The sequence below is a fragment of the Oryzias latipes genome, chromosome 12 (assembly GCF_002234675.1).
Source record: "Oryzias latipes chromosome 12, ASM223467v1".
Taxonomy (NCBI): Eukaryota; Metazoa; Chordata; class Actinopteri; order Beloniformes; family Adrianichthyidae; genus Oryzias; species Oryzias latipes.
In genome coordinates this window covers 5,283,798-5,310,102 of record NC_019870.2, presented here as the reverse complement: position 1 = coordinate 5,310,102, position 26,305 = coordinate 5,283,798, and the positions used below count along the sequence as shown (strand labels likewise).

Genomic DNA, 26,305 nt, shown 5'->3' with positions numbered 1-26,305 from the left:
AAAATCTGATGAGCCCAACTGGACCTCACCTGCACTACGCCTCCTGGATTTACACTGATCATGGTGCAAATTCCTCTGAAGGCGGAGTCTTTCTCTTCGTTGTCTCTTATATTTCGCAGAGAGGTGCACCTGGCAATTGTGACGTCCAAATTCAACATCAAACTCATCGGACAAATTATTCAGAAACAACTTTAGGTACAACATAAATCACGATCAATTTAATACGTTTAAACACATTTCTTCCTGCAGTTAGCACAAGACGTTAGGCATGCTCACAAAACTAGAAAGGATCGGCATTTTTTAACACTTAGTTTCTTCTGACATTTCTTCTTTTGTATCTGAGCAGTGTGTTGAACAAAACCTCAAGTATAGCACCTCGGAAGTAGCATTACTTTTAAAAAAAGGTCGGGATCATTTTTGGGACAGGCACATGCAGCTGGGTGACTACGAAACGAGAAAGGGATTGAGGAATGCTCCACGGCATTAAAGGCTGCCTCCTTTCTCTGTTGTTGAACCAGCAGGCATGTAACAAATCTGATCCCATGCATCTTTATAGGCTGTTAGCGACAGGTAACAATGACAAAGGAACTTAACAAACTAATGTATAATACATGAAGGTGCTACTGAGGCAAACATAATAAATAAAGAAAATAAGGAAAAACACAAGTAAGACCTAAAAGAGGACAGGGTTAGTCACACGGTTGGCAATGATAAGAAACCAAACTGAAAAAAGACTTTTTGTTTTGTTTTTAGAGGAATAAGGGAGGAGAAGAGGAGAGCAGCAGGGGAGAAAAGGGAGGAACAGGCGACAGAAGAAGAGAGCAGAGAGATGAATTAAATAAAAGATTGAATAATACACACCAGGGTCTTATAAACTGCTGTAGCATGGGAGCCACCTCTTGAGGACAAACGTAACCAAGACGACCAATTGTTATTGCTAAGGTAACGCAATCACGGTTACACACCACCAAACGCCAACCAAGACATGAGCAATGAGGAGGGAAGGAGAAAAAATAAAGAAAAAACAAACAACTCAGAGACATAAATCAACAGAATCTGTGTATGATAATAAACAGAAGATTTCACTAGATCATCGCAGCCCCTTTCACTTGTGAGGGGAGTAATGTAAAATATGACACTCTAAAAAAAGACATACAAAACGTTTAAGGGAGAACACATCGACAGCTTTGACAAGACATTCATAGAAAAAAGGCAAACGATGGCGTCTTCTTTTCACAGATCTTCTGATCCAGAGTGAAAACGGGCTTAAATTTGGACGCCTCCACACACGGGCTAGTGTGGGAGTCAACAGGATTTTTCTCCCTTAAACTTTACAAATGTTAACCTTTAGAGTCAAAACAGAAAATGCTCTTTGTTTTCTTTTTGAAAAGAAAAAGACAAGGTTACTCCAAGCCAACTACATGGAGGGAGACTAGTATCCAGCACAGCAGGTTCTTATGGGGCAGAGAGGAGGGAGGACCTAAGTTTAAGAGACACAAAACTATGCAACATTCTTATTAACAAACAGGCATTTATGAACAGTCCAATGACACATGCAGAAAGCAGATGGTATGCTCATCAGAGTAAAGTTCAGTGCAGGATCACCTGATCAGTGAAACTAAGGAGTGCCATCACGCACTCCGAGAATTCCCAACCACTCCCATTTAAGACGATGTTTTTAAATCTTTTTTATTTTTATTTTCTTGCTTTCTGGGTAATGATTGATCTAATGGTTGATCTGGTTTGAATTTAGTTCCAGTCACACACCGGTGCTCTTGGAAATGTCTTCTAATATGACGTTTGGTGTTGCCACAGGGCTAGAAAGAGGTGTTTTCAATTTGGCGAATGAAAACGCGCATAAGGAGGCCAATGGCAGTCGGAGTGGTCGTGTATCCTGCATCAAACGTTGGCCATTCTTAACAACATTTAACATCTATTGGCAGATATGCATCCACATTTAAAGAACAGTAAATAAAAGCAACACATAAACTGACAGCAAACAAACAGGAACACATCTACTTAGTCCCTAATTTGTCTTTGGGTTTTTGGCAGGTCACATTTTGATCCTTGCACACACGTTTTGGTAAATTTTCATCTTGACTGTGCTAGTTTTGACTCAGCAATTTTCAAGGGTAGAATAAAATGAAAGTAGCTAAGTGTAACCAGTTCAAGAATTGATTTTTTTTTCCAGATATGTCCCTATGTTTGCCCGTTTAAGGATTCTTTCATTCATTCTGGATTAGTTGTGTTAAACTGATTAGATAAATCAGCATCTCTGTGAGGCTAGTTTGTGTCTTAAACAGTCAGTCCACATTAGTGAACCCTAAGACTGGGCTCTTACATGGTTTCATTCTTTGGAAGAGCATCAAGAACTTTCCAGCAGATGTTTAATTTGACTTTTATCCCAACTTTGAGGCTTCTAAAGCCAGGTTACAAATCAATAACGGAGAAGTTTTATTCAAAACCTGTAAGGCTCATTCTTTGGGGAGGGTTGTTTGGATGGAGATTAGAGGGGGGGGGGGGGGGGCACAGGAATCCTAGTGTGTGCGGTGAGTGGGCACCTCCCTGTGTGTGTGGCCACCTGGCTGGTTGGCTCAGCACTGCCACCGTGTGGTACCTGTGTTTTCCAGAAGAGTCTTTGGAGTGTTGGGCCTGTTAATGATCTCCACCAGCTGGTGCAGCACCATGGCAACGTATGGCTGCATTTCAGGCCCTGAGTGAGAATGCATGGGAGGGGGAAATGTTCCAAACATGATTCTGTTTGATATGTTTCATAAAAACAGTATAAAGAGAAATGAAAATGACTGACCCATTTGTATAGATATCTCTCCGATTGCCCAGGTTGCATTGTTGCACACTGATATTAACTCCGGGTTTAGGTTAGTGCCCAGTATTGGCATGAAATCACCTGGGGATGGAAAAAAGTGAAAACTTTAGCAGTTAACCCAAAGATTTGCGTCGTGCATGGCTTTAGAGATGCAGAACTCACCGATGCATGGTTTGACATGCTGGAAACAAGCCTTAGTCAGATCTCCGAGTAAAGCAAAAGAACTCTGCCGCACTTCTGGCATTTTGTCCTGACACAAAAAAACAGAAACGGTTAAAAACCCCAAAGCTGCTCGTTGGTGGGTCATGCTTGCTAAGCTCTTTACCTGCATACACTGGTACATGAGGGTGAGGATGTTGCTACGGGCAACCAGCTGCTCAATGGTGCCCCCCAAACCTTCAGCCAGTCCACTGAGGAGATCCAAAGCCACGATCATGAAGTCTTTGTCAGGAGCCTCATACTGGTCAGGCTGTGACTGATGAAGCTGAAGACATTACAAAAACAAAAGGACAGAATCGCAAGCGCTTTAAAAACAAATATCCAGGCTTTCTATGAAAAAGCACCTGAAGAGTGTGCATTGCACAAAGGCAAAATCCAGCACACAGGTTAAAATTGTAAGATGTTTAAGACCCACTCTGATCATCTGATCTATTGTAAAGGCGTTACCAGTGGTCTTAATTCTGACTGTCATTTTTAGCCAAAAAAACGATGTGTTGTAGTTTCTGCAGTGGTCGTGTAGTTCATTAGAAAATTTCCCTCTGAATTGTGTTTGGGACTGTTGTCGCAAAACAAGCCCACCCCCCTTCCCCTCTTTTCTACATCACAATTAAGGTCCAATCCGAACGGCATTTTTTCATCTGCCCATGATTCCCAATTTGAATAAAGAAATACCCAGAAATGCAATTTTAAGCTTAATTTTCATAATATATGTCCTCCATCATCACAAAACGCCACAAGAACATTTTAATACACCAAAAACACAATTTTCCTCTGAGTGTGCCATTAGTTCACAGTTTCACCACTTGGGGGCAGTGGTGTGCCCTATGAAAGTTTCTGAACTTGGATTGGAATCCTTTAACCCTTGTGCTATCTTAAGCATTTTAACATTGGGAGTAGGGTCATCTAGACCCACCAGACAGTGCGCTAAACCTTTTTTCTTCAATGATTTGTGATCTTCACTGGTGTCCATGGATTACATGAAATCTTTCCACCTTTGTCATGGTAGGGAGAACACGTTAATGTAAGGGTGGGGTCATCTAAGATAACACAAGGGTTAAAATAGTCACTGACAGACTGCAGAGGAACACTTTCACTTCCTAAAAGCTCCTTTGAAACCAAACAGTAAGTGGAGCCAACACATTTCATCATACAACAGCTGGATGACTTGTTATAAAATAAAATTGAAATAAAATCTGTTGTAAAATAACTCTTTTTTACATTTAAAGGCTTAATTTACAAGAAAAAAAAATACCTTGGTGATTTGCTTTTTCCTTAATAGTGTTATTTTATATATTTAGGATTAGACACATAGCTTAAATGGGGCGAGGCAGGTTGACGCCTGTGCGCCCTTTTCCCATAAATCTGCTTTTCTTTAAAGGAAAGGAGGTTAGATGATGCAATGTTTGGTCAAAAGGGCTAAAAAACTGGTTTCAAATGAACTCAACACATCAGGTCACTACATGTATAGGGTGTATTTTTCATATATACAGTTTATTCTCACTATAATTCTGATAAAATAAAAAGTAAAAAGGAGGGTAAAAAGCTTCCATTGAAGCACATTTGGTGGGCTTTTTTAAACTTTTCTAGCATCTTTGTACAGCTCACATTACAATAGACTCCACATTGTTTAAAATACCAACAACAGCTTGTGACTCTGCTCAAATACTTGGTTCTTTGCAGCAATTTTACAAATCCAAATCCAAAGAAAAACTTAAACCTATATTAGTTTATTATATTTTAACTTATTTGCATGTAGAAAAAGTAGTTTTCTATAGATTTATACCTTAAATAAACCTGATTTGACAGTTAAAATCAAATGAAAGCTAAATAACAGGTACTAACTATTCCATCTGATTTTGTTTATTGTGATGAAAATCTCATTTAAGTGAAAGCCTTGTAAACATTGGATTCTTAGGTTGTTTTTCAATATAAAGTAATGTCCGCAAAGGAAAAATGTAAATGCCAATTAAAATATGTTTTTAACAAAATAACATAACAGAAAATATATATTTTTTCTTCGAACTCTTCACACCCCTATCCCCAGAAGGAAAAAAAAAGAAACAAACACAAAAGGGAGAAAGTGTATTTGTGAGGCTAAATGTTGCCAAACATCCCCTAAATCAGTGGTTCCCAAACTTTTTCTGCAGGGCCCCCCTTTCTGAAGATTAGAATATTTTCGAGCCCCCCCACACTGACACAAACATACAAATCCTTTGTTTCTAAACTCCACTGGACTTTACTTAACATTGTAAGTCACACAAAATGGCAACTTATTCCTGAACAAAACTAAAAACAAAAACAAATCACCTTTACAATTATTAAAAGTGACACTGCATCATGTATCATAAAATTTTACCATGTAATGGTGTTCATGGCTTTCAACACATCTTCTTATAAACTCCATTCCTGCATGAAAGTGGCCTTTTACACTTTAACAGCTCTCTGAAGAAAATAACAAAATCCTGAACATTTAACTCTGCAAAAACTGCACCTTTAATGTCCACATCTTTTCAGTGACTGGTGTGGGCTTGCTTCAAGCCGTGGCCTTGGCGCGCCCCCTAGTTTGGGAACCACTGCCCTAAATCATGTGTGGTGCCTGACATTTACAAAATTATCTCTTTGGGTATTAAATGCTTAAACATATATCTCAATATTTATTCCAAATTATGAGAATAACTAAGGATGTAAGGATTTTAAGGATCCCAACATGACAGCTTCATTTTCATTTTTGCTAACCATTGCTGTACTCAAAATGACAGACTAATGCAAACTCAGAGTTCAGCCAGCATGTGGATCGTCTTTAGTGCAGTCCAGTCCACCTCTGCAGCAGAGACCAAGATTTAACAGTCTTTTCAAAGCACATAACAAACAATAATAGTTTCTGCAGCATTTCTTTTGATGTGTCTGAAGGGGCATGAGCCAGCAGCTGGACTAAGTTGATTACAATGAGGGCTTTGTTTATGCTTCTGCTGTAACTGTGCATTATTGTAAAGCTGCTTTAAGAACTGTGCAAGCGTCTATTAAGTACAAAAACCAAAAGAGTCACTTTCATCTTCATGTAATGACTCTATGAGCCTTGCAGGCCTTTAAATCAAACTGTTTCAGAAATGATTTCCTTCTGATGAGCAGGAGACCGGCTGTAACAGTTGAAGGTTGAAAGCCCACAAGCAGGTGTTTCCTACTCACCATGGCCTGAGCCAGAGTTTTCTGGACCAGGTTGACACAGCGTTGGTACACGGGCTCGCAATATGGCAGGAAGCCGCTCTGAAGCGCCGTGGCTACAGAGGACAGACACTGAGAGGGAAAGGCGGGAAGAGGACTCGGTGAGGAGCTGACGTGAACGGTTTCCACTGACATGGTGTCTTGTTTAAAAAAAGAAATTCTGGGAGTGTTTCAAAAGAAAACTCACTTCTAATAAAGGAAAGAGATCTTTGTCTTCATCTTTAAGCTGATTCCACTTCTGGATCAGTGGTGGCATCAACATCTGGATGTACTCCTGAAAAACAAGAGATGAGGCTTTTATATGACAATAAAAAGTATTAGTATTGACAAAACTCGGCAAGTACAAGCTGGACTCTCTCCATCACAGACTGTAACCAAAGGTGTGCTGCTTCAGGGAGCTTTTCCAGGACCACTTTACTCATCTTTACTTCATATTTGACACCATAGTTTCACTTAGCAAAACTGTGCATCGGCATTTTATTTAGTTTATTTATCATATCCAGCATTCTTCTGATATTATCCAGAAAAACATCTATGATTCTTAATCATTTTTAAATAAATGAGGAGAAAACAAAGTTTGAGCTGATTTTTTATTCTAAAATGTCTTTAAGAATGGTTTGTTATCTCTCTATAAAGTCTATTGTTCATAAAAAGAAGCATATCCAAGATCATATTCACAATCGTATGTTTACATTTATTGTAGTATCATGAATCTTCACATTATATGTTTCTGAGCCAAATAGTAATTTTGACTTTTGGCCTTTCATGTCTAAGCTGTCTTTCCTGAGCTGTTATACTGACACAGCATTAATACTAACAGTGCTATTATATCCCTGTAGATGTTATCAGACTAAAGTGTTAAGGAAACTTAGAGCTGTGTCCGAAAGCCTTAAAAGACTCTACGGTGTGGGACTATCATGTACCCTGGATTTTAACGTAATTCAGACACATGCTCACTACTTTTTCACGTTTTTAACAGCAAGTATGACGTCTTCCATTTGCCGCAGTAAAAATACCTCAAAGTCTGAACATTTTATGAACATTATTTATGAATCCACTGTGTTCTGATGATATGGATGATGAGTCCTTAAAAATACATTTACGAACAGTTTTTCAAAAGAAAAATGGTTTAAATGCAATGCATTGTGGTCTATATTCGCCAATCTAGTGGGCATCGATGCACACTGGTGTTTTGCAGAGACAAATTCGGACACACACTTGGTCAAATCCTTGGAATTTCAAAAGAATTCTGCTATTGTTATCTATGAAATATCTTTCAAAAAAATGGTTGTCCTCTTCTTTTCTTAGCTTCTCTTTTCTCAGATCTACTTCTTCAACATCTGTGCTGCAGTTTATAATTTACAGCGATATAAAATGTATATATGTGTTAGTAAAGTGCTAAAAGGAATAATTTTAGTCAAAATATTAGACAATTTGTTTAACATATGCAGTCAAACCAGACATTTTAACCGACATGGCAACACAAATTCTCTGTTGTAGACAAATTATTATCCTAATGTGACATTGGGAAATCATCACAGCTGTAATTTTTCAGAAGTTGCATAACAAAGTTATGCGCGTCACCCAGGCAGAAACATGAAGTGAAAGTGCACACGCAGCAGTGCAGCTTACTGGTTTGTTGAGGTGGTGTCCCACAGAGTCGGCCAGCGTTCCTATGGCGTCGTAAAGGATGAGCAGGTTTTTGTGTTGGTACTTGCTGAAGGCAAACACAAGGGTGTCCAGGATGAACGCCAGGTAGGGCACCAGTTCTGTGCAAGCCTCCTCCTCCAGCGTGGCAAAGGCACTTTCAGGGAGAGATTCAGAAGTTACAACACAGAAAGAGAGAAAAAGTGGGTTCAGACTAGGGCTGTGGATCGCTTCTGATTCACAAATCTAGATCAACAATACACAGATCAAACCACGATTCTTACTATTTATTCTAAATATGTCTGAATTGTTGCTAAAAATTAGAATAATGTGTACCAAATCAGCATAATTTATCCCTTTTTTTAGAGCAGGAGATCAGAATCAACTAAACAAAACAGATAAACACACCAAAATTTCAACACAAAGAAATGATAGTCCCACTCCGATCATCTTTTATCTATTGTCAAAGTGTTCCCAGTGGTCTTTTAATTATAAATAAGCCATTTTTAACCTAAATCAAAAAACTGTGTTGTGTTCTGGAAGAAAGTTTCTACAGAGCAGCAGGAGTTTATCAGAAACTCCCCTCAGAGTTGTGGGCGGGTCAGTTGGTGCAGAAATAACTTCTGCTGATATCCCATCCTCCCTTTGTTTACACTCTCTACTGCTAGCTCACAGCCCCTCACAACCCCTCGCTAACATTAGCGGAGCAACAAAAATTGCGAGCAATATTGGAGGTATCCAGCTTTACAGTTTTGAGCCAGATGCCATCTCAGACAAGGAAAATGAAGATGTTCATGGCTCTATTTAACAAATTGGAATCGGAATGAAGCGGAGCCATTTTTTCATCTGCTTCTGATTCACACAATTTGAAAAAATACTCAGAAACACGCTTCCAGCTCAAATTATTTCATATACCGGTATGTACTGTAAAATGAGAATTTGGAGTGGGTCTGAAAACAATGTCACACTCATACGTCTTTTGATCTTTCTGGTTGATTTTAGCAATGAACAAAACCTAAACATCACTGTTGCTTGGTATCATTTTACAACAAATCCTCAAAATGTTCTTCATAGTTTTTCCATCCTTAAAGACAGTTACATGACGTCACATTATCGATCCCAAGATTTATGTCATGTTATAACATTTTTATTTATTGTATTTTTTAAATTAAAATTGTCAACTGTATAAAAAGCTTATCTGCTCTTAGAGTTTAAACAAGAAGAAAAAGGGTGAAAATGTTCATGTCTGTCTGAGAAAAGTGTGCAAAGTTTGTAGTGAAGACTTTGAAAAACCTTAAAACATCTATAATCCTACAAGGGAAGGAACGTTGCATTCAGATAATTGTTACAGCCCTCCTCCTCACCTGCAGGCGGCCTCCTGAACTCGCTTGTTACTGTCTAGAATCCGCTTCAGCAGCTCCGTCATTAAAGGCTTCAGGTAGACGTCCGGGGGCTGGCTGACGACCCAGTGGGCGTAGCGGCTCAGAGTCCAGCAGGTGATGGATCGCACCAGCGCCTTCTTGTCAGACAAGCACTGGACGAGATGTGGGATGAGCTCAGGCAGATATGGGATCATGCCCTGCATGCAGCCTAAAGACAGGGGAAAAAAGAGGATAACTGTGGCTTTAAAGGGCAAACTCCAAATGTAAAGTCCCTCTTTGTATTTTTACCTTCAGCTATAGCCCCCAGCACTAAAATCCCAGACTCTTTGACTACCCACTCTGGGTGGAAAAGCAACTCTTTGAGCAGAGGCAGGATGTGGACCAGCAGATCGTCCCTGAACACGTTGGCCAACACGTCCAGCGCTGCCGCGGAGCATTTTCCTGATGTTTGAGGAAACACAAGCAGGAGTGCACAGACATAACACGCACAACACAAACAGAAAGAACCATCACTTCAAAGTACCGTAATTGAAGATTTTAAAACCAATAAAATAAAAAAGACAAGACTGCACAGCTCCGATTTCACAGGCTAACTCACGCAGGTTCCAGTCAGAGATGGTGTCATCATCATCCAGCTCATCATCCTCCTCGTCCTCTTCTTCAATCCCGTCACCCTCGTGTTGCTGGGCAACCGTGCGGGAGCGGTGGAAGCGAGGTCTGATGTCTTGCTCATTGTCTGGAATGGCTTCATCCTCTTCGATATCGCCCTGGATAAAAACCCAAAAAGATACAAGTCACATTTCCTACTAAAATTTCAGAGAAGACACCTCAAAGGCACTGACGGGTGCAGACAGCTAAACTCAACTGTCTGTCAATCTGAGTCATGACGCAATTCACACCACAAGGTACACATATTAGAGTATATAAACTGACCTTGAGCAGGATGATGTCAATCTCTGAGTACTTCATACCGTTGACAAGCACTGGAATGAGCCTGGAGCACGAGCCAGAGGGAAAGGTGGGGGAAAAAAGAGCAAGGATGGGTCAGTCACAGTCATCACTCATCACTGAGTCCACTTTGGGCACAGTTTAATGTGGCGCTTCAGTGACAGATGTCACAAGGGAGGTCAACGGCCAGCGGGGTTCTTCATCAGCCCGTGAGGAGATGTGGACAAATCTCATTCAGTTACAAGGCCTTCTCTGGCTCACTGCTGAGGCTGCTATGAATCATCCATGCTTGTAATGATGGCGGCAGCAGAGCTCAGGGATGATCTTACTGAGAGAGGTGACCGCACAGAACCTCCTTGCACACAGGCTGCTCCGCAAGAGTGAGCCAGAACTCGCAGGCCTCCAGGGCAACGTTCTCGTCTTGGTCCTGAGTCCTCTGAAGCATGTACTGCAACCAAAGTCAGGGAAAACCTGGACTTTAAACCATCATTTCACTCAGAATAATTGAATCAAAGAACTGTTCAAGAAGGAAGCAAAAACTCTAACCACAAACATCTTCAATGGGCTATATGGACGGATCTATGTGACGTATTTTCGGTTAAAAATCAGACCTGTGAGTTACAGTTAGCACTTGCGGTCAACTGTATACGTCTATTTCCCGAAAAAAGAGAACCAGTCACGTTATTTCCGCAGTGAGCTGCCGCAAACTGCGCTTGGGACGCAGTAACGTTAAGGGTCTTGCCCAAGGGCCCTCACCAGGTGATGTTAATTGCTCGCCATTAATTTGGTAACTGCCCCCAGTACCATTGTTCACACCCCTCCGGGAATCGAACCCTGGTTTCCTGCGTGGTAGCTTCTCACCTTACCAACCGAGCTACCCAGCTGCTAAATTACTTTTTCATCTGTTTTTTTTTCATTGTATGTTTGTTATAGCGTGTTGATATTGTTCGCTATTTCTGCTGCACTGGCACTGATAGGTTGGGGTAGTAAGGGACTGTTGGCTAACGGGAGAGCAACAGATGGATGATGGGAAGTAGGGGCGGGCTTACTCCATCCCAACAGTCCTGAAGCAAATATCTGATGAACTCCTGCCGCTGTGCAGAAACTATGTCCTAGAAAACTACTGTTTAAAAAAAAAATGATGGCTAAAAATGGCATAATCATAATTTAAAGATCACTGGGAAAGCTTTTATCATAGATCAACAGATGATTGGAGTGGGACTTTTAAGACTCAGCCATTTTCATGTTAACAGTACCGTTACGCCTCTCTAAACCGGGAAGGACTGAGGGGTTTTACGTCGAATGTGCTAATTGCCCAGTCCCATTCATTGAAGCAACATGAATGACTCTCAGCCTGTTCACCTCGATGATGTTGTGCATGTGAGGCAGGAGGCGGTCCAGGCGAACCTCCAGCAGCATGACCAGAGCTCTGCACACGTTCTTCCTCACCTCCGGCTCATTATCAGTCGCCAAAGCAAACAGGTTCTGGGGGAGAGAAAAGCCAACATCTAACGGCCAAATACTTTCACTTTCAGATCACTCCAAACCTCACAAACCCAAAATACTGCATGTTTTTTTACACGACTACCACTTAAAAAACGGAAGAAACTATTCGTAGTATTTTCTTTGAATTACTTTATTCATTTATTTTTTAATAATTCTGCATAAAACTATTCAAAACAATGCAGAAAATATAGCAAATAATTTATTTGGAAGGGGCGAAAATTGTGTTTTTATCTAAAAAGCAAAAATCTGATTTATAAATTGTATCCTGACCTAAAACATGCCAGTGTTATTTCTTTAAACATATATATTCAAAATCTGTTCCTTTTTACTTCCATCTGCTCTGGACTCTTTCTGCCAAAGACACAAAATATTTATTTCTTCAGCATCAAACACCCACGGCCGTATTTCAGCCAGACTTGCCTCGATGAAAGGGTCGATGTGAAGCATCAGCGCCTGAGTCCTGCTGATGATGAACTGGTTGACACAGGCGATGGCGTGAGACCTGGAACACAAACAAAACAGCAGCTCCTTAAAGATCCTTTTTTCCTTTTTCCATGCCTTCAGCTCTGCTCTGCTCTCTGTGCAGATACTTCAGTAAAAGAATAAATCACTGGAGATGAGGAACCCCTGTTTGTGTCAAACTTATTTAACAATGACTTTTTCTTGACTTTTTTAAGGACTTTCTACATTTGGATTTTTAAAAAAGTCAAAATTCTAAAATAATTTAAAAATAAGAAATTCAAATAAAAAATATAGATATTAAAATTGACTTTGAAATCAATTTTCTAGCAGTGATAACAAAGTAATTCTAATGACTTCATTCAAAAGGGAAACAATCAATCCACAAGAAACGGGATTAGAAGTTTTGAGGAAAAAAATAAATATTAGGACAAAGTAATCAAACATCAATGGCATCTTTTTGACTTTATTCTTTTAATTTGATGTCAGCTACTGCTCAGTTATTCTTATTATCTGTGTCTGTGGTTTGAAATAATTTGTTTCATTCAAACTAAAGGAAAAAACGAAATAGAAAAAGAAGGTTGAAAAAAGGAACCAAGACCAGAACGTGCGTTTAAAATGTTTCCTTTTTTAAACATTTTATGTTGACAATATGTTTCATAATTTACTGACCGACATCCTCTTTTACTTAGCTGTTCCTCTTTCAAAAAACGTTAATGTTTCTCTTTGACTTGCATAGCCTCAGTCCAAATTCTCAAGGTTCAGGTGAAGGGTTTTTTCTTACAAAACAGCCAACAAATACAGAAATGTTCAGCAGAAAAAATGAAAGTTTAAATACCTAATTTTAGGACTCCTGTGTGTAAAAAACTGCAGGAACTTGGGGATCATGACATTAAGCGGGCGGTCCAGCATGTCACTGTCCAGGATCTCAGCAGAGTCCTCGCAGATCTTCTGCAGGGCTCCAAATGCTCCCTGAAAGATATATTTTTAAAAAGACAACAAAGGAAAATGTTATTTCCATAAAATGCAACTTTTAAATGTATTTTCACTACCAAAGGTAAAGAAGCTTATTGCATTTATTCAAAAAAATGTGTTGTTTTTGAGATAATTTTTGAGTTTTTTCAAATTATTTGTTTATGTTTTTCTAAAAAAAAATGTGTGTTTTTCTGATCATTGTTTCCAGCATTTTTAAAAAGAACTTTTTTTTTTACAGTAAATTATTTCTGAACTACATAGGCAAGAAAACTACAAGCTGATCATCAATTAGAAAGTGATTGACAGCCACAGCGTCTATGTCAAGGATGAACACTTTATTTTGTCTGTAGCTATGAGTTAAACAGGATCTGCCGGCTGAGCTTCACGTTTGCCTTGAAGCTGGTCTGCAGGTAAAGCTGCAGAGACAGGCAGGGACCGTCAACAAAGTACAACAAAACATCCCAGACAGTCAGAAACTCAGGACATATCAAAACTATATTAGACACTCATTGCTGTGAATGCAGATTCCACTTAAAAACTTTACTCTATTACAGTAAGCCACAATAGTCAAAGTAATCTCCTTTGTAGATTTTTCCTTATCTTCTCGTTTTCCAGTTTGATTTTCGAAATCTAAAATGTTTTAGCCTTTTTTTTCCCCAAGATATATATATTTTTTGTTTTTCGCAGTAATTTTCTTTAGAACTAAAAACTTTTAAAAAAAAATCAAACTCCAAGATAAGGGGACACAGAAACGTCTACAAAGCCGACAATTGCGGTTTACTATTAGAGGAAGAGTAATGGTATTTTAATCATTTAAAAATGTATTTTTAACCTGTATTAAATGTGATGAGTGTCTGTGATGTAGATTTGATTATTTGTCCTGGATTGTAGATTTAAAAAAATGATGATAGTTTGGAGTACTTTGTTGACGGTCCCCACATGTCTGCAGTTTTACATGCAGCAAGCAGAACCTTTTGTAAAATTAATTTACTGCATGACTACAAACAAAAGTTCAAACAAAGAAAAAGAAAAAACAAAACCTACAGAGTGCTCTGTAGTTAAAGGGCATTACTCATGACTTGCAGTCAAATATATACATAAACTGACAAGTGGATTTTATTCATGAAGCAAAATAAAGTTTGCAGCAAAGTTGATATCTCATATTAAAATAATACTCAGACATGCAACTCTTTAGAGAAGAGAGTTTGTTGAAAAACATGAATTTATTCTTCTGCATTAAAGGGAGAACGTATCTTCAGGAAAAGTAAAGTACAAAATGCAAAAATGTTGACTTGATTTTAAGACAATTCTTAAAATTCCACTAAAAACAAAAACAAAAAAACTAAAGCAGATTCCAGAAAAGTAATAATAAACCAAACACTTATGAAGAGCAAAAGGTTTGAGGTAAAGATGAAAAAACACTTCAAACTAAATTATAGACAAAAAATAACCTCTATTGGAGGCCTATTCCCTACCATACAAAATAATAGGAAGCTCAAAAGACTTCCATTGTGTAGAGGCAGTAATTTAAAAAATTGTCATATTTACACAGAAAATCCCTCATTGCATTTGTATTACAGGCAAAAGAAAAAAAGTGATGGCCGGACTGTATTTTCAGAACTCTGCTTAAAACAATATCTGTGTCAGATTTTTAGATCCCTGATCCTTGAAAAGCACTTATCCCCTCCTGCTCAAAGTCACACGCTCGCATGCAAAGTGTATCTCTGAATATTAGCAGCTTGACTGATGTTTAGTATGCATGCTCACGATATGCTGCAGATTTTAGTCTCACACCAAAAGAGACAGAAAAAAGAAAAAGAAAAGGCAGCCTCAGAAGCAGAAACAAGAAACGTCACAGCACTGCCACCAACGCTGGCTGAAATGTGTTTCCATGGAAACCGCTCCTATATCTGCATTCTTTGCAGACGACAAATGCAGAGAGGATGGAGTGAGAGGGTAAGGTGTGGAGAGATGCTGTCTTTCATCATTTCTAACATCTTGTGACAAAGACTTTTAACCCCAGACATAAAAAAAAGTGATGCTGATGATGAATAAAACCACAGCCATAGAAATGGAGTGAATTGTGGGCTGGAGGACAAAAGGCTGCTCACACTGACGTCACTATAAAAGGCATTTGTGCGACTGTATTTAAGCGGGAAGGGCAGAATAATTTGAGTGTCCTCACTGCAATCCTCCTGAAGGTCACTGGGCAGAGGAATGCAAGTCATGCAGGCGAGGACTCGCCACAGCGAAAAAAGGACAGACACCTAATCGGCTCTGCGAGTTCACAAAAGATAAAAAATAAAAGTCCCAAAAAACTCACAACAATGCCTCGGGAATTAGCACGCATCTTCATTTTCACTCTAAAGTGCAATCAACCCGGCACCCTCAGCAGCCACTTGCCCGCTGCCATTAATCATAACAGTAAAGGGGTTCAGTTGAGACCTATAAAAAGCCGTCCGACGTTACATTTGGCATTCAACACACCTGCCTGTTTCTTTTTATAGAGACAGGGGAGGGGGATGTGCGGCGACACTCCGTGCAGCACTGAGCAGAGGGGGTGGGTTTCAGAAAAAAAAACATCTTTATCTCCTTTTTAAACTAAAAAGCTTCTTAAATGTACAATGCTGGGTTTTTCCCCCAACATTTAGTACTCAATTCATTTTTTCTCCAGTATTCATAACTAGGCAATCACGAATCAAATTGTATAGATTACTAACACAGAAATCAGTTTTTTGAGCTTTCATTTTACAAAGCAGAGTAAACCCTTATATAGCTTCTTCACTGTGAGGTTTGCTACTCTCAAACTCCCCTTTGCTTTAGAGACCCACCCCGTTGAAAAGGGATTTTTTTTGGTGTGTTTTTTACATGCTCTTGTTGTCTTTTTTTCTGATGGATGACATAAGATCAAATGTGCTTTTCTGAGTATTTCTTTATTCAAACCTTTGTGAATCAGGAGCAGACGGGGGGAATAAATCCTGTTTTAAAAACCCTGTAGCAGTGAAATATGGGCTACAGTCGGTGGACCATAAGGCCCACGCTTTTGTCGCCCGCTTGTAGGTCTTCGTTTTCATAGTCGGAACAGGCATCTGGCTCAAAACTGTACGGCTGGATAGCTCCAATATCACCACCGCCATTTTTGTTGCATCAGTAATGTGAGGTTAGGGGTGTGGAGGGCTGTAAGCTAGCAGGAGAGTGTAAACAGATTGCTCTCAGCAACGGACAGAAGAGAGGGGCGGGGTTGCTCTGCGCCAATGGTCCTGTCCACACATTTCGAATGAACTACTGCCAATCTGCAGAAACTATGTCCTGGGAAACGACACAGGTTTTTTGATTTGGGCTAAAAACAACATAATCATAATTAAAGTGGGGCTGGGCAATACATTGATTTTACTGATTCATTTGAATTTCCAGTTTCACTCTCTTGGGCTTCCGTTGTTCAGAGTAAGGTAAACCCGAATGGCTTAATCACCCAAGCCTATACTCATCTGCCATATAAGGGCAGTTTGGTTGGTCAGACGTTTGAAGGGTTGATCTGACAGATGGCTTCATTACAGGCGTCTGCATTCATCGCCTTTATTTGTTATCTTAGAAAAGGTAACTGGTTAAAAAGAAATAATAAACTATTGACCAAATAGAATCTATTCTTTTTAGGACAATGTTAAACCACTTTGCCAATCCATTTTAACAAATAAGGTTTATGCTTATAATTATGCAAATTCCACCTTAGTTCACTTTAGAGTCACTGATTGTGTAAATATGATTTTTTTATCCAAACAAATTTGATTTCAATTGGAAATTTAAAAATTAAATTGATAGACTTTCAATGGATTCTGTGCTTGAGCTTCTCCTGGAAGATGAAATGTCAAAATCAGGAAGACAATTGTTCGTCTCGGAGTATGAACCGGCTTCATTAGTGGCTAGTTGGGTTACATTCTGAGTTTTCCAGGTCATATCCATTCCCCCAGCTTAAAAAGAAAGGATCTTCACATAATGCCATTTAGGACTGACACGGGCTTAGAGATGTGCAGGTAAAGATCTTGGGTAACCTAGCAGGTAAGTCAAGGCTAAAGGGTCACATTCACGCTGGATGACAAAGCATTCATCACATTGGGAATCAAACCCTTAACCTATAGAATGCCAACCAAGTCTGCTTGCTTTTCCATTTTAAATCTCCAAGTCTGTATTCCCATCTGTACTTCTACACATCAGTGGACGTGTTTTAAACTTTGTTGTATACTTTTATAAACCTTTAGACCCGTCTAGTAATTATTTTTCAAAGAAAGAGCAACTGGAAATTTAACTTTCTTTATAGACTTCTTTAAATAAATATCAAGATGTTGATATGAAGCAGCTATTGTTATCAAAGGTTTGCTGATGCTGCAGCCAGTGACTCAGCCTCTCCCACAGACAGCAGGAGCAGCCTCATACATTGTCACACATAGATTAAATTGCATTACACTACCACAGTTGTGTACAAACCTTTAAGAGCTCATTGTTGTAAATCTGACAAGCTAAGAAAACATTGCAAAGCTACTTTATCTGATAGAACCAAAAACATAAATTAAAGGTGATCTTAAAAGGAACATGTGGGCACATTTAAACACAAACTTAAAGGACAGTAAATAGTAGTAATAGTAATAGTAACCTGTAGCTTTCAAAGAATCAAGGGAACAGTGTGGTTAGGGGTCTTCCCCATGGATAAAGTCACTGGGATCTGAACCCCTGACCAAAAGCTGCTCTAGATATTTAGATATCCCTACACCCTATTCAGGCATCAACAATTACTTTGCACATTTTTAAGCAGCTTTTCAAGTTTCTTTAACAAATGGAAGCAGTGCGCCATTACAAGTCTTGCCCAAAGACAGAAAAACAACAATAACAACAATGGGAATCAAACCCTTAACCAATAGAGTGCTAAATAGCTGTTCAACCCACAGAGAAACAGTCACCAACTTAGACACCAATTCAAACTCTTCCAAGCTGCTTTTCAAAAACAGAAACTCCACTAAGGAGATTTTTACATTTGATTTTCTGTTCAGTATTAAGTCTCTCACACACACACTTGAAGATCCTCTGCAGTAAATAGCTGACCTAAATCCCAGCTTCTGAATGAGCTTTGTAAGGCAGGCCAGCAGTCCTGCCACGAGGGGATGCACATTATTCTGTCACACCAAGTTCCTAATGTTCAGAGGATGCTGCCCGCGAAAAGTCATATGAACATTCCTGCCGAAACAAGAGGCGAGCGGTGCTGCCAGGACGTGTTTGTGTCCCCTCTGGATTCAGCTGCAGTCGAGGAAGCTACCTGGCCTGCATGTCTGTGATGTATGCATGTTTAGTGTTTCAAAAGATCGCAGATAAAGGCAGCATATTAATAACAGAGGAGACTGAGCAGCATTACATCCATCGGATGAAAAACAGTGATTACAAGCAGCTGCTTTTAAAGAATCGGTCACCAATTCAAAGAAGAACGTTTAAATAAGCTCAATTTCAAATAGAAAACCATCCGTTTTCCTTCTTTATACCATAAAAGTTCAAATTATTACACTGTGAAGCCGCGGGCCAGACAACGGTGCAAAGAATTGGATAATGATGGATTATGGATTAAAAAAAACACAAACATGCAGGATAGGACAGAACAACAGCAGGTTCTTTATGCACAAATGCGCAGCATAAAACCTATTCTGGGTGATTATGTGCGATATGCCAGAAAATGGGGTCATATGGTCTTTTGGTTTGGACAGGAAGAATGATGATTCCATGTTGAATAATCTGTGGGAGCTGCTGCTCCAGCTGTGAGGCTGCCTCTACTCATCTGGCCAGCAGGAAACCATCCAGACGCAGCTTTATAGATTTTTTGAGATAGCCCGGCTCTAGCTTTTCTACTACAAATTAATTTAAAGAAAAGGGGAAACAGACACAAATATTGTCTCTTCAGAGCCGGAAACATTCCCTTCTGATGACTTACAGCGGCAAATGTGTGCATTTAATCTCTACTTTTCCTTTCGTGGAACTGAAACGGCAATATGCTGCAGCATTAATCTGTTTTTTTCTCACTGCAGATGTTAACGTTGCTTTTATACATTGTTGCTGCACATTTAGCCAGGAAAAAGGATATTTTAACATCAAGGTATGTCTTTCAGACCATGGTCTAATGCAAACAGTAAATGTCCTACACAATATCGAAGAAATGAATGGTAATTTATGCCTTGTTTGAATTCAGAATGCGCTTTTTATTCTCAACAGCTTCAGACTACAACAACTAGCTGTGATATGTTCTATCTCAGTTTCTCAGAATTTTAAACAAACATTTTGATAAAAAGTTCCTGGGCTATAAACAACCCCCTCAAATGCAGATTAAATATTTAGAAAATATAACTACAAATCAAGAAATCAGTTCGACGCTTTTTTAACTTATTGTAAACATGGAGAGTGAGAATGCTGAGAGGAGTTCGGTCTATTGTTTGCTGCACAGTTTGGGTTTACGGAAGGTTTTCAGAAAACTCTGCAGATCTATGTCTCAACCAAAGGCGGGTTTTTCTTCCTGACCTCACATGTGTTGTAGTCCTCGGAGTCCAGCAGAAGGCAAAGATTTGGCAGCAGCTCAGGCCAGTTTTGCAGCTCTCCTTTGGAGGCAATTGTGGTGATAAGGATACCTGCAAGTCAGGGTTGAATTATCATTCAATAAACAAAAACAAAGGGAATCCACTGTCAAATCTGCAAAACAGCATTAGTAAAAGACAAACAAAGGCAATATAAATTGAGATTTCTGCAGCTTCCCCTAAAAGAATGCAAATCCTTCTGAGAGAACAAACATGGAACTGAATTAGCCAATCCTGGACTGCAAAACTAGTTTGCAGCATTCAAAAAAACTTTGAAATAGAAAGTCCTTTCTTAAAAAAACCCTCCTCTTTATTGCTTTCCTCAGGCTGGTGATTAACTTGTATAAGTAAAAGGATGTACCAGAACATAAAATAGTTTCAATGAGTGTTTATCATAATGTCAAAGATTTAATACAACACGAATGGATAACATGGTTTTTTGTGCAGAATTCAAACTTAAGATTTTCCCATTTTTTCCCATATTACTAAATATTTGTTCCTCTGACTTCAGAATCATATATTCATGGCTTGATCATATCCCTTCAAGGGTTGCCAAAGCGTAGCAGCTTTCACTGATTCACACGGGTGGTTTATGAGAGATTTATACGCCGGATGCCTTTCCTGACACAATCCTGTACTTTATCCGGGCTGGGGACCGGCACAGGGAGACCCAGACTTGGGCCCCAAGATTGTTTGTTTATAAGAGTTTTCACAAATCTAGCAAGGCTGAGTATCATTACACTGAGGTGATTCACTTTTGATTCCCCAGAGTGGGCTGGAGGTCTGGAGTACTAAGTGGTGGCCTCTTTGGTGACCCTGGTCCCCTTTTGAGGTTAGGGTTGAGGGATGCTTAGGACTCCTCTCGTCTGGAGCTGGTGGGACACAAGGGTGGGTGGGACTTTGTACTAGACAGCGCAGAGGGGAGACCTTTCCATGGTTGGGTAGGCTAAGTTCCTGAGCCTCGTTCTCATTGGAGCTCTGGTCCTGTTGGTTGGAGTCAGGGGACCCAATGGGTGGATTCCCTCTGTCTGGGATGTCCAAAGGGCCCCGGTTCACCTTCTGCCAGTGCCTCAGTATGTGAGTGACAGGGAGGTTTTTTTTACTCCTACATTCACTCTAGTACATAGACATCCACCTGAGCACAGCTGCCCTCTCACAAACAGGACATTTGCATGCGTGCAGAAATAATATATAATTGACATGCGTTGACTTGTACGTGTCAAGTATGTGCTTGTGAATTGATCTGTATACAAGTCACCAATTCTGGGTCCACATAACCATGTTTGGTGGGACATGGGCTTCAACTATTTAAATCATGCAAGTAACACTTTCAACACTGACACGTTAAATAAGGATGTTGATTTTGAAATAAAGGTTAAAACCCAGCTGTTTCTATATTGTTCATTATCTAGAAAAGTAGCTTCTGCACAAAACAAAAACTGACTGAACTAAAGTGTCTTGGCCTTCAACTTTCACATAATCCATCTTTCCACAGCAACTGTTCTTACTTTTGATGTTTGAAATCTGAAAAGTCACGACCCAGCCCAATTTTTCCAAGACATTAAGTTTGTATTTCACTGCACACAGCAACAGAAGGGCATAAACGTCTGACGGAGTCTGAAGGGTTTATGTAGTAAACAAATACAAAGAGCATAAGCAGCAATAACTCTTTTGCAAACGTCTTCAATAAAAATTAGAAAAAAATATTTATGTTGAATATTACTGCAACAATTAGTTAAAAAAATTAAATCAAAAATTTTTGTGGCACAAAAAATTTATTTTTTTAGTTGACTTCAAGGATGAAAACCTAACCTTTACTACTTATTAGATAAATTATTTAAATTTGCAGAAAAAGACGACAAAACCATGTAAAAATCCATTTGGTTCCACCTAATATTTAAAAGTTTTTAAAAACAGCTTCTGACATTTATGATGTGCCTGCAAACATGATCAAATCTCCAAAAATGTTCCGGCTAAATGTACATGAACTCTGGCAGCCAGCAGGCTTCTCAGCCAAGGACACCCAGAACACAACTTCAGTGGGGGACCTCTTTAGCTGCACACGAGGATGCAACTCACCGACTGTGGCCCGGATGAGGGGAGAAGAATCCCCGATGTTTTGGAGGCACTCGCTCTTGATGAAATCAGACACGCCGTTTGGGAAGTTGTGATAGTGAGCCTTGACATTGTTCTTCAGAATCAGTCCACTCAGGGATCGGGTTGGCTCGTCTTTGGAGAGAAGGGAATGAGAAAAATATCTGTTTCCACTTTTCTTTTCTTTTCACCAAAACGTATCATACACATTTATCTGGACTTCCGGTATTTTTTTCCAAAAATGCTGTCATGCCGAAGCCTTTTTAGAAATAGGACTTCTTGACACGGTTTAACATTTGGGTCATGGACTGTCCAGACAGCCAAGCCAAACGTTGCATCTATGCCAGGAATTAGGTTTAAAATTAGAGCGACCCATATTCTTGGAGCCACATCATCAGTGGCAAAGATGCCATTGGGTCAGTCGAGTCATGGCACTGAGCAGCTACACAAAAATGGCACGCCTGAAGGCGAACAGTCGAGGCGGGCCACTCACCTTCCGATTTTAACTTTGTCAGGACAAATATCAAATAGTTGTTGAAGTCTGGATACTGGTTCAGCTGCTCCAGTCTCTGCAGAAAATGCTTAAGGGAACCGTACACACAGCGAGTCGATTACAATCCCGGTCTGCAGGACCAAAACGATGCTGTAGGAATTATTATCATCCAGAGCGAGCAGTGTTAATACTTTAATGTGGTGGTATCATATAACAGCATAACGATGCATGTGTCTGTGTTTGTAAATGCTCATGAAAATGTCATTTGCACTGACTAAACGCCGTAAGCGCCCGGCCAGATGGCATCTTTTGGGATATAAGTGTGGTTCGTCTACGAGCTAATGATGCAGCACATATGAGGGATCACATTAGCAAGTCATTTAAGATGAACCGCAGCGAAAACAATCCAGCCAGCAGCACAGAAGACGCCCCATGATTATTTTCCTGATGTAGAATTAAAATAAATGAAATAGTCTGTAAAATAAGCAGTGATTGCAGGGGGGACTGTGTATCTCTGTGAGGCAGAGCTGCATTTTGTGCATGGTTAGTGCTTTGCCCTTAAATCCAGCTGAGCAGGGTAATCAAGTGGAATGTCACACACGTTTTATACCGCGGTGCACAGCCCCATGATTTGTGGCACCGCTTTGAAACGCGAGACGGAGTGAATGTCACTGTAAAGACTCCAATAACAGCAGCTACAACTAATCTCTGTCACTGTTGACTCGCAAAAATTCTGCTTCTATCGTATATGAAGCTATTAAATCTCAAGATGTCTATTGGATTCATTCTATTATGATTTGATTTTCTTTAAATGTTAATTTAACGTTAATTAAATGTTTTAATTTGAAAATATTTAGAAGAAATTTACCGATTATTATGACATAAACAAGAGCAACAGATTTAAACTCAATTATCTTTATGGTAAACAATAAGTAAGAGAGTATATTAAAAATAGGTGCAACAATTGTTAAATCGAATTTTAATTAATTAATTTATATCATCTTGCCCCAATATAACGTTAATTTTTTTTTATATTATTATATTGGAATTTCCTTTTCAATTAAAGTAGACAACAGGTAACTACATGTATCTAAACTTAAATAAAAACGTAAAGAAAAGAAAAAATATTTTTTGGACGCTTATTTAATTTATGCTAAACATCATGTTGCTTAAACTGATCGTCCTAATATCGCGATAGTTTGCGATACATTATTTATACATTTTCTGCTAACCGTTCACTAAATGTATTTCTTGTTTTTCCCATGTAATTAATATGTTATTACAAACTGAAATGTAGGTAAATAAGCCGAATGAACGATTTGGCTTAAATTCAGTGAAGGGCACAAAAGGCTACGTTTTTCCGAAAAATATCTTTTGTCATCAACCGATAGAGATTGTAATAATTTTCTGCGTTAAGGTGAAATATGAGAGCATTTATTTTATTTTTGTATTTATATTTATTATTGCTAAAATACGTGCAACCGGTCGTACCTGTTTGTAACGGTAACCACCCTTGCTACTTTGAGCTATAAGCTAGCCTGTTGAGTGTGTAGTTTAATTAAACTCGAACAATGAGACCGTGCTGTGATCCCCGAGAGACCCCGTAAAGGATACTTGCTGGACGGATCGCTGCGTGGACGTATCGGGGGACTGGGACTCCTTCAGCAGCTGTAATATCTGCTGAAGTCCTTGCTCGTCTGGCTTCCACTCCATCTTGCTGCCGCGGATAAATAAAAAACATAAGCTCCCTTGGACTCCCCTGACGGCCGGTAAATGCCCGAAACAGTAACAATTGGGCGAGGGGGCGCTTACCTGTACTGGCGTGCCTGACGTATTCGTCTGTTTCGGCCTTTCTGTTGCTATGCGAACGTCTGTCTGGGTTTTCAGACATGGGCCCGTTACGGAAGACGCAACCTTCTTACAGCCAGACGAAAAAGCTCCAGGTCATCCTGCTTCGCATTGAGTATGGCTGGCTGCTCCATCAGATGACACGAGGCTGCCGGGTCCTAGTGCGAGGTTTTACATGTCGTGATATCGTTCTAAATTGTGCAGCCTTATTTCTCAGCGCCCGGCAACATCTATTTTTTTTCTTTTACATTTTTTAGAGTTAAAGGGTTTGGTCAAAAAGCATACGACAAAAAGCGTTTTTCCTAAAATACAGCAGTTTTATAGGAAAAATAAACAAGCTGTACCTGAAGGTAGCACGGGTTTGAGCGATGCCTTTAGGGACTGCTGGTGAAAAACAATGCCACTTACAGATAATTTTCGATTTCCTTTTTTTAATTTAATTTACAAAATTACTCAATAAAGAATAATTAACCCTTTAACTACCCCACCAAGAAAAAAGCTATCAAAAAATTATTTGTTTGCATTTCTTATTGCTTTAGGTAAGTAATGACCACAATCTGTTTAGTTTTTTTTAATTGACCTTTTAGTTTCTTAAATAATGACCTCTACCAAACGGTTGAGATGTCCTTTAATGGTAAAAGTGCAAAATTTCATACAGATACAACAAATATTTGAAAAAATCATGTAAACCAATTTATTTAGACATTATTAACACTCAATATTAAGGGCATTTGTGTCCATTCTTTTTATCATGCCTCAAACATTGAACTTTTTTAAAACAAAGCAAATTTTGACCTATATTTCCTAGAAGTTGTTTGACACTACAACGATTTTGGATATTGACTCACTTTTGATGGTATTTCATAAAAAGATTCTTGGTTTGGAATGAAACACAGAAAACGTATTTCTGACATCTTGACCTATTTGGGCCGAGGTTTCATCGTCCCAGCTTGTCAGAATGAAGAGGCGCTGCACCATGTTGTCGTAGTGCACACTGTTGTTTTGGTCGTGATGGTCTTCGTGTGTGGCCTTTCCACATCTGTGGCAGAGAGCTCAATGATGGTCAGCCAACTTTGATTGCTTGCTTGTTGATCTTATTTAAACTGTGTGCAACAGCCAGGCAGAACCTTTTGAGTAACACTGGTTTTTGCTTCAGTAGGTCCCTCTTGCAGACCAGTCATGAATAAGTGACACACAAATCGATGATGTATCCAAACAGGGGAGTGTACCGTCACCTAGATTTAGCTGTACAGGTCTTGTACAGGTGCACCAGCATATCAAAGAGATCTCTTTAGCTTTGTAGATTTGTACTATAAGCAATATGCTCAATCATTTCATCAGTGAGAAGCATTTTGAAGTATTGGAAGGGTGTGTGTACATCCTCAGGAGGCTCAAATCTTGATTCTGGAACCTTGAATTCCTCAATGTCCTCATGCTTCCATATTCTTCTTATGGTTTTGCTTGGGTTAGAGGGGGATATTGAGTCAGGAGAATAGCCTGTCTCCTCCAACAAAATTGGAGGAGACAGGCTATTCTTGGTGGGGTAGAATGGCGTGTGTTGGCTTTTTCAGTTCTTCTTATGAGGTGGCAGTGTAGATGATCTGCTTGTTGAAAGAGATTCTTCTTCATCCATGGATTCAAAAGAACTGTCACCAATGCCCTTTGCATGAGTGGATTGATAATCAGGATCCTCCGTTGGGTCATCATCACTGTCATACAGATCTGCATCTGATTCATGTGGACTTTGTCGTGGTCTCGCACTGTAGAATGTTTTACTGTCTTCTTCCTCTTTCGGCTTCTCCCATCAGGGGTCGCCACAGCGAACAAGTCGCATGGTATATTTGGCAATGTTTTACGCCGGATGCCCTTCCTGACGCAACCTTCTCAAACCGGGCTTGGAACCGGCACAGTGGTAGAGAAGGGAACAGGGAGCAGCCCGGAGTCGAACCCTGGTTTCACGGACGGAAGGCGCCGCAAACCAGCACGAGCTAAACCGGCTCCCAGAATGTTTTACTGTCTACTAGTTGTAAAACAAAAGAAAATGATAAAAAACTTTTGTAAATGTTGTTAATATTATTATTGC

The 26,305-nt window shown here is 39.5% G+C and overlaps 1 protein-coding gene across 2 annotated transcripts in view; it reads right to left on the bottom strand.

Annotated features, from left to right (window-relative positions):
* The window catches only part of tnpo1 (transportin 1), a 29,324-nt gene extending 4,963 nt beyond the window's left edge, over positions 1 to 24,361 (bottom strand). Inside the window, exons 1-22 of one of the 2 annotated variants that reach the window (XM_011481493.3) lie at positions 24,187 to 24,361; positions 23,989 to 24,091; positions 22,375 to 22,450; positions 21,867 to 22,016; positions 19,735 to 19,841; positions 13,049 to 13,182; positions 12,172 to 12,253; positions 11,608 to 11,730; positions 10,575 to 10,693; positions 10,231 to 10,291; positions 9,896 to 10,064; positions 9,586 to 9,738; positions 9,280 to 9,505; positions 7,901 to 8,072; positions 6,456 to 6,542; positions 6,233 to 6,340; positions 3,153 to 3,311; positions 2,990 to 3,077; positions 2,810 to 2,908; positions 2,618 to 2,713; positions 862 to 937; positions 30 to 129 (exon numbers count right to left, since the gene is read on the bottom strand). In XM_011481493.3, coding sequence (XP_011479795.1) covers positions 30 to 129; positions 862 to 937; positions 2,618 to 2,713; positions 2,810 to 2,908; positions 2,990 to 3,077; positions 3,153 to 3,311; positions 6,233 to 6,340; positions 6,456 to 6,542; positions 7,901 to 8,072; positions 9,280 to 9,505; positions 9,586 to 9,738; positions 9,896 to 10,064; positions 10,231 to 10,291; positions 10,575 to 10,693; positions 11,608 to 11,730; positions 12,172 to 12,253; positions 13,049 to 13,182; positions 19,735 to 19,841; positions 21,867 to 22,016; positions 22,375 to 22,450; positions 23,989 to 24,087 — 2,484 coding nt within the window. In that variant the 5' untranslated portion in view covers positions 24,088 to 24,091; positions 24,187 to 24,361. The remainder of the gene's footprint in view (positions 1 to 29; positions 130 to 861; positions 938 to 2,617; positions 2,714 to 2,809; positions 2,909 to 2,989; positions 3,078 to 3,152; positions 3,312 to 6,232; positions 6,341 to 6,455; positions 6,543 to 7,900; positions 8,073 to 9,279; positions 9,506 to 9,585; positions 9,739 to 9,895; positions 10,065 to 10,230; positions 10,292 to 10,574; positions 10,694 to 11,607; positions 11,731 to 12,171; positions 12,254 to 13,048; positions 13,183 to 19,734; positions 19,842 to 21,866; positions 22,017 to 22,374; positions 22,451 to 23,988; positions 24,092 to 24,186) is intronic. The other variant, XR_909674.3, reaches the window with a different exon arrangement.
* Between the last annotated feature and the right edge of the window lie 1,944 nt (positions 24,362 to 26,305).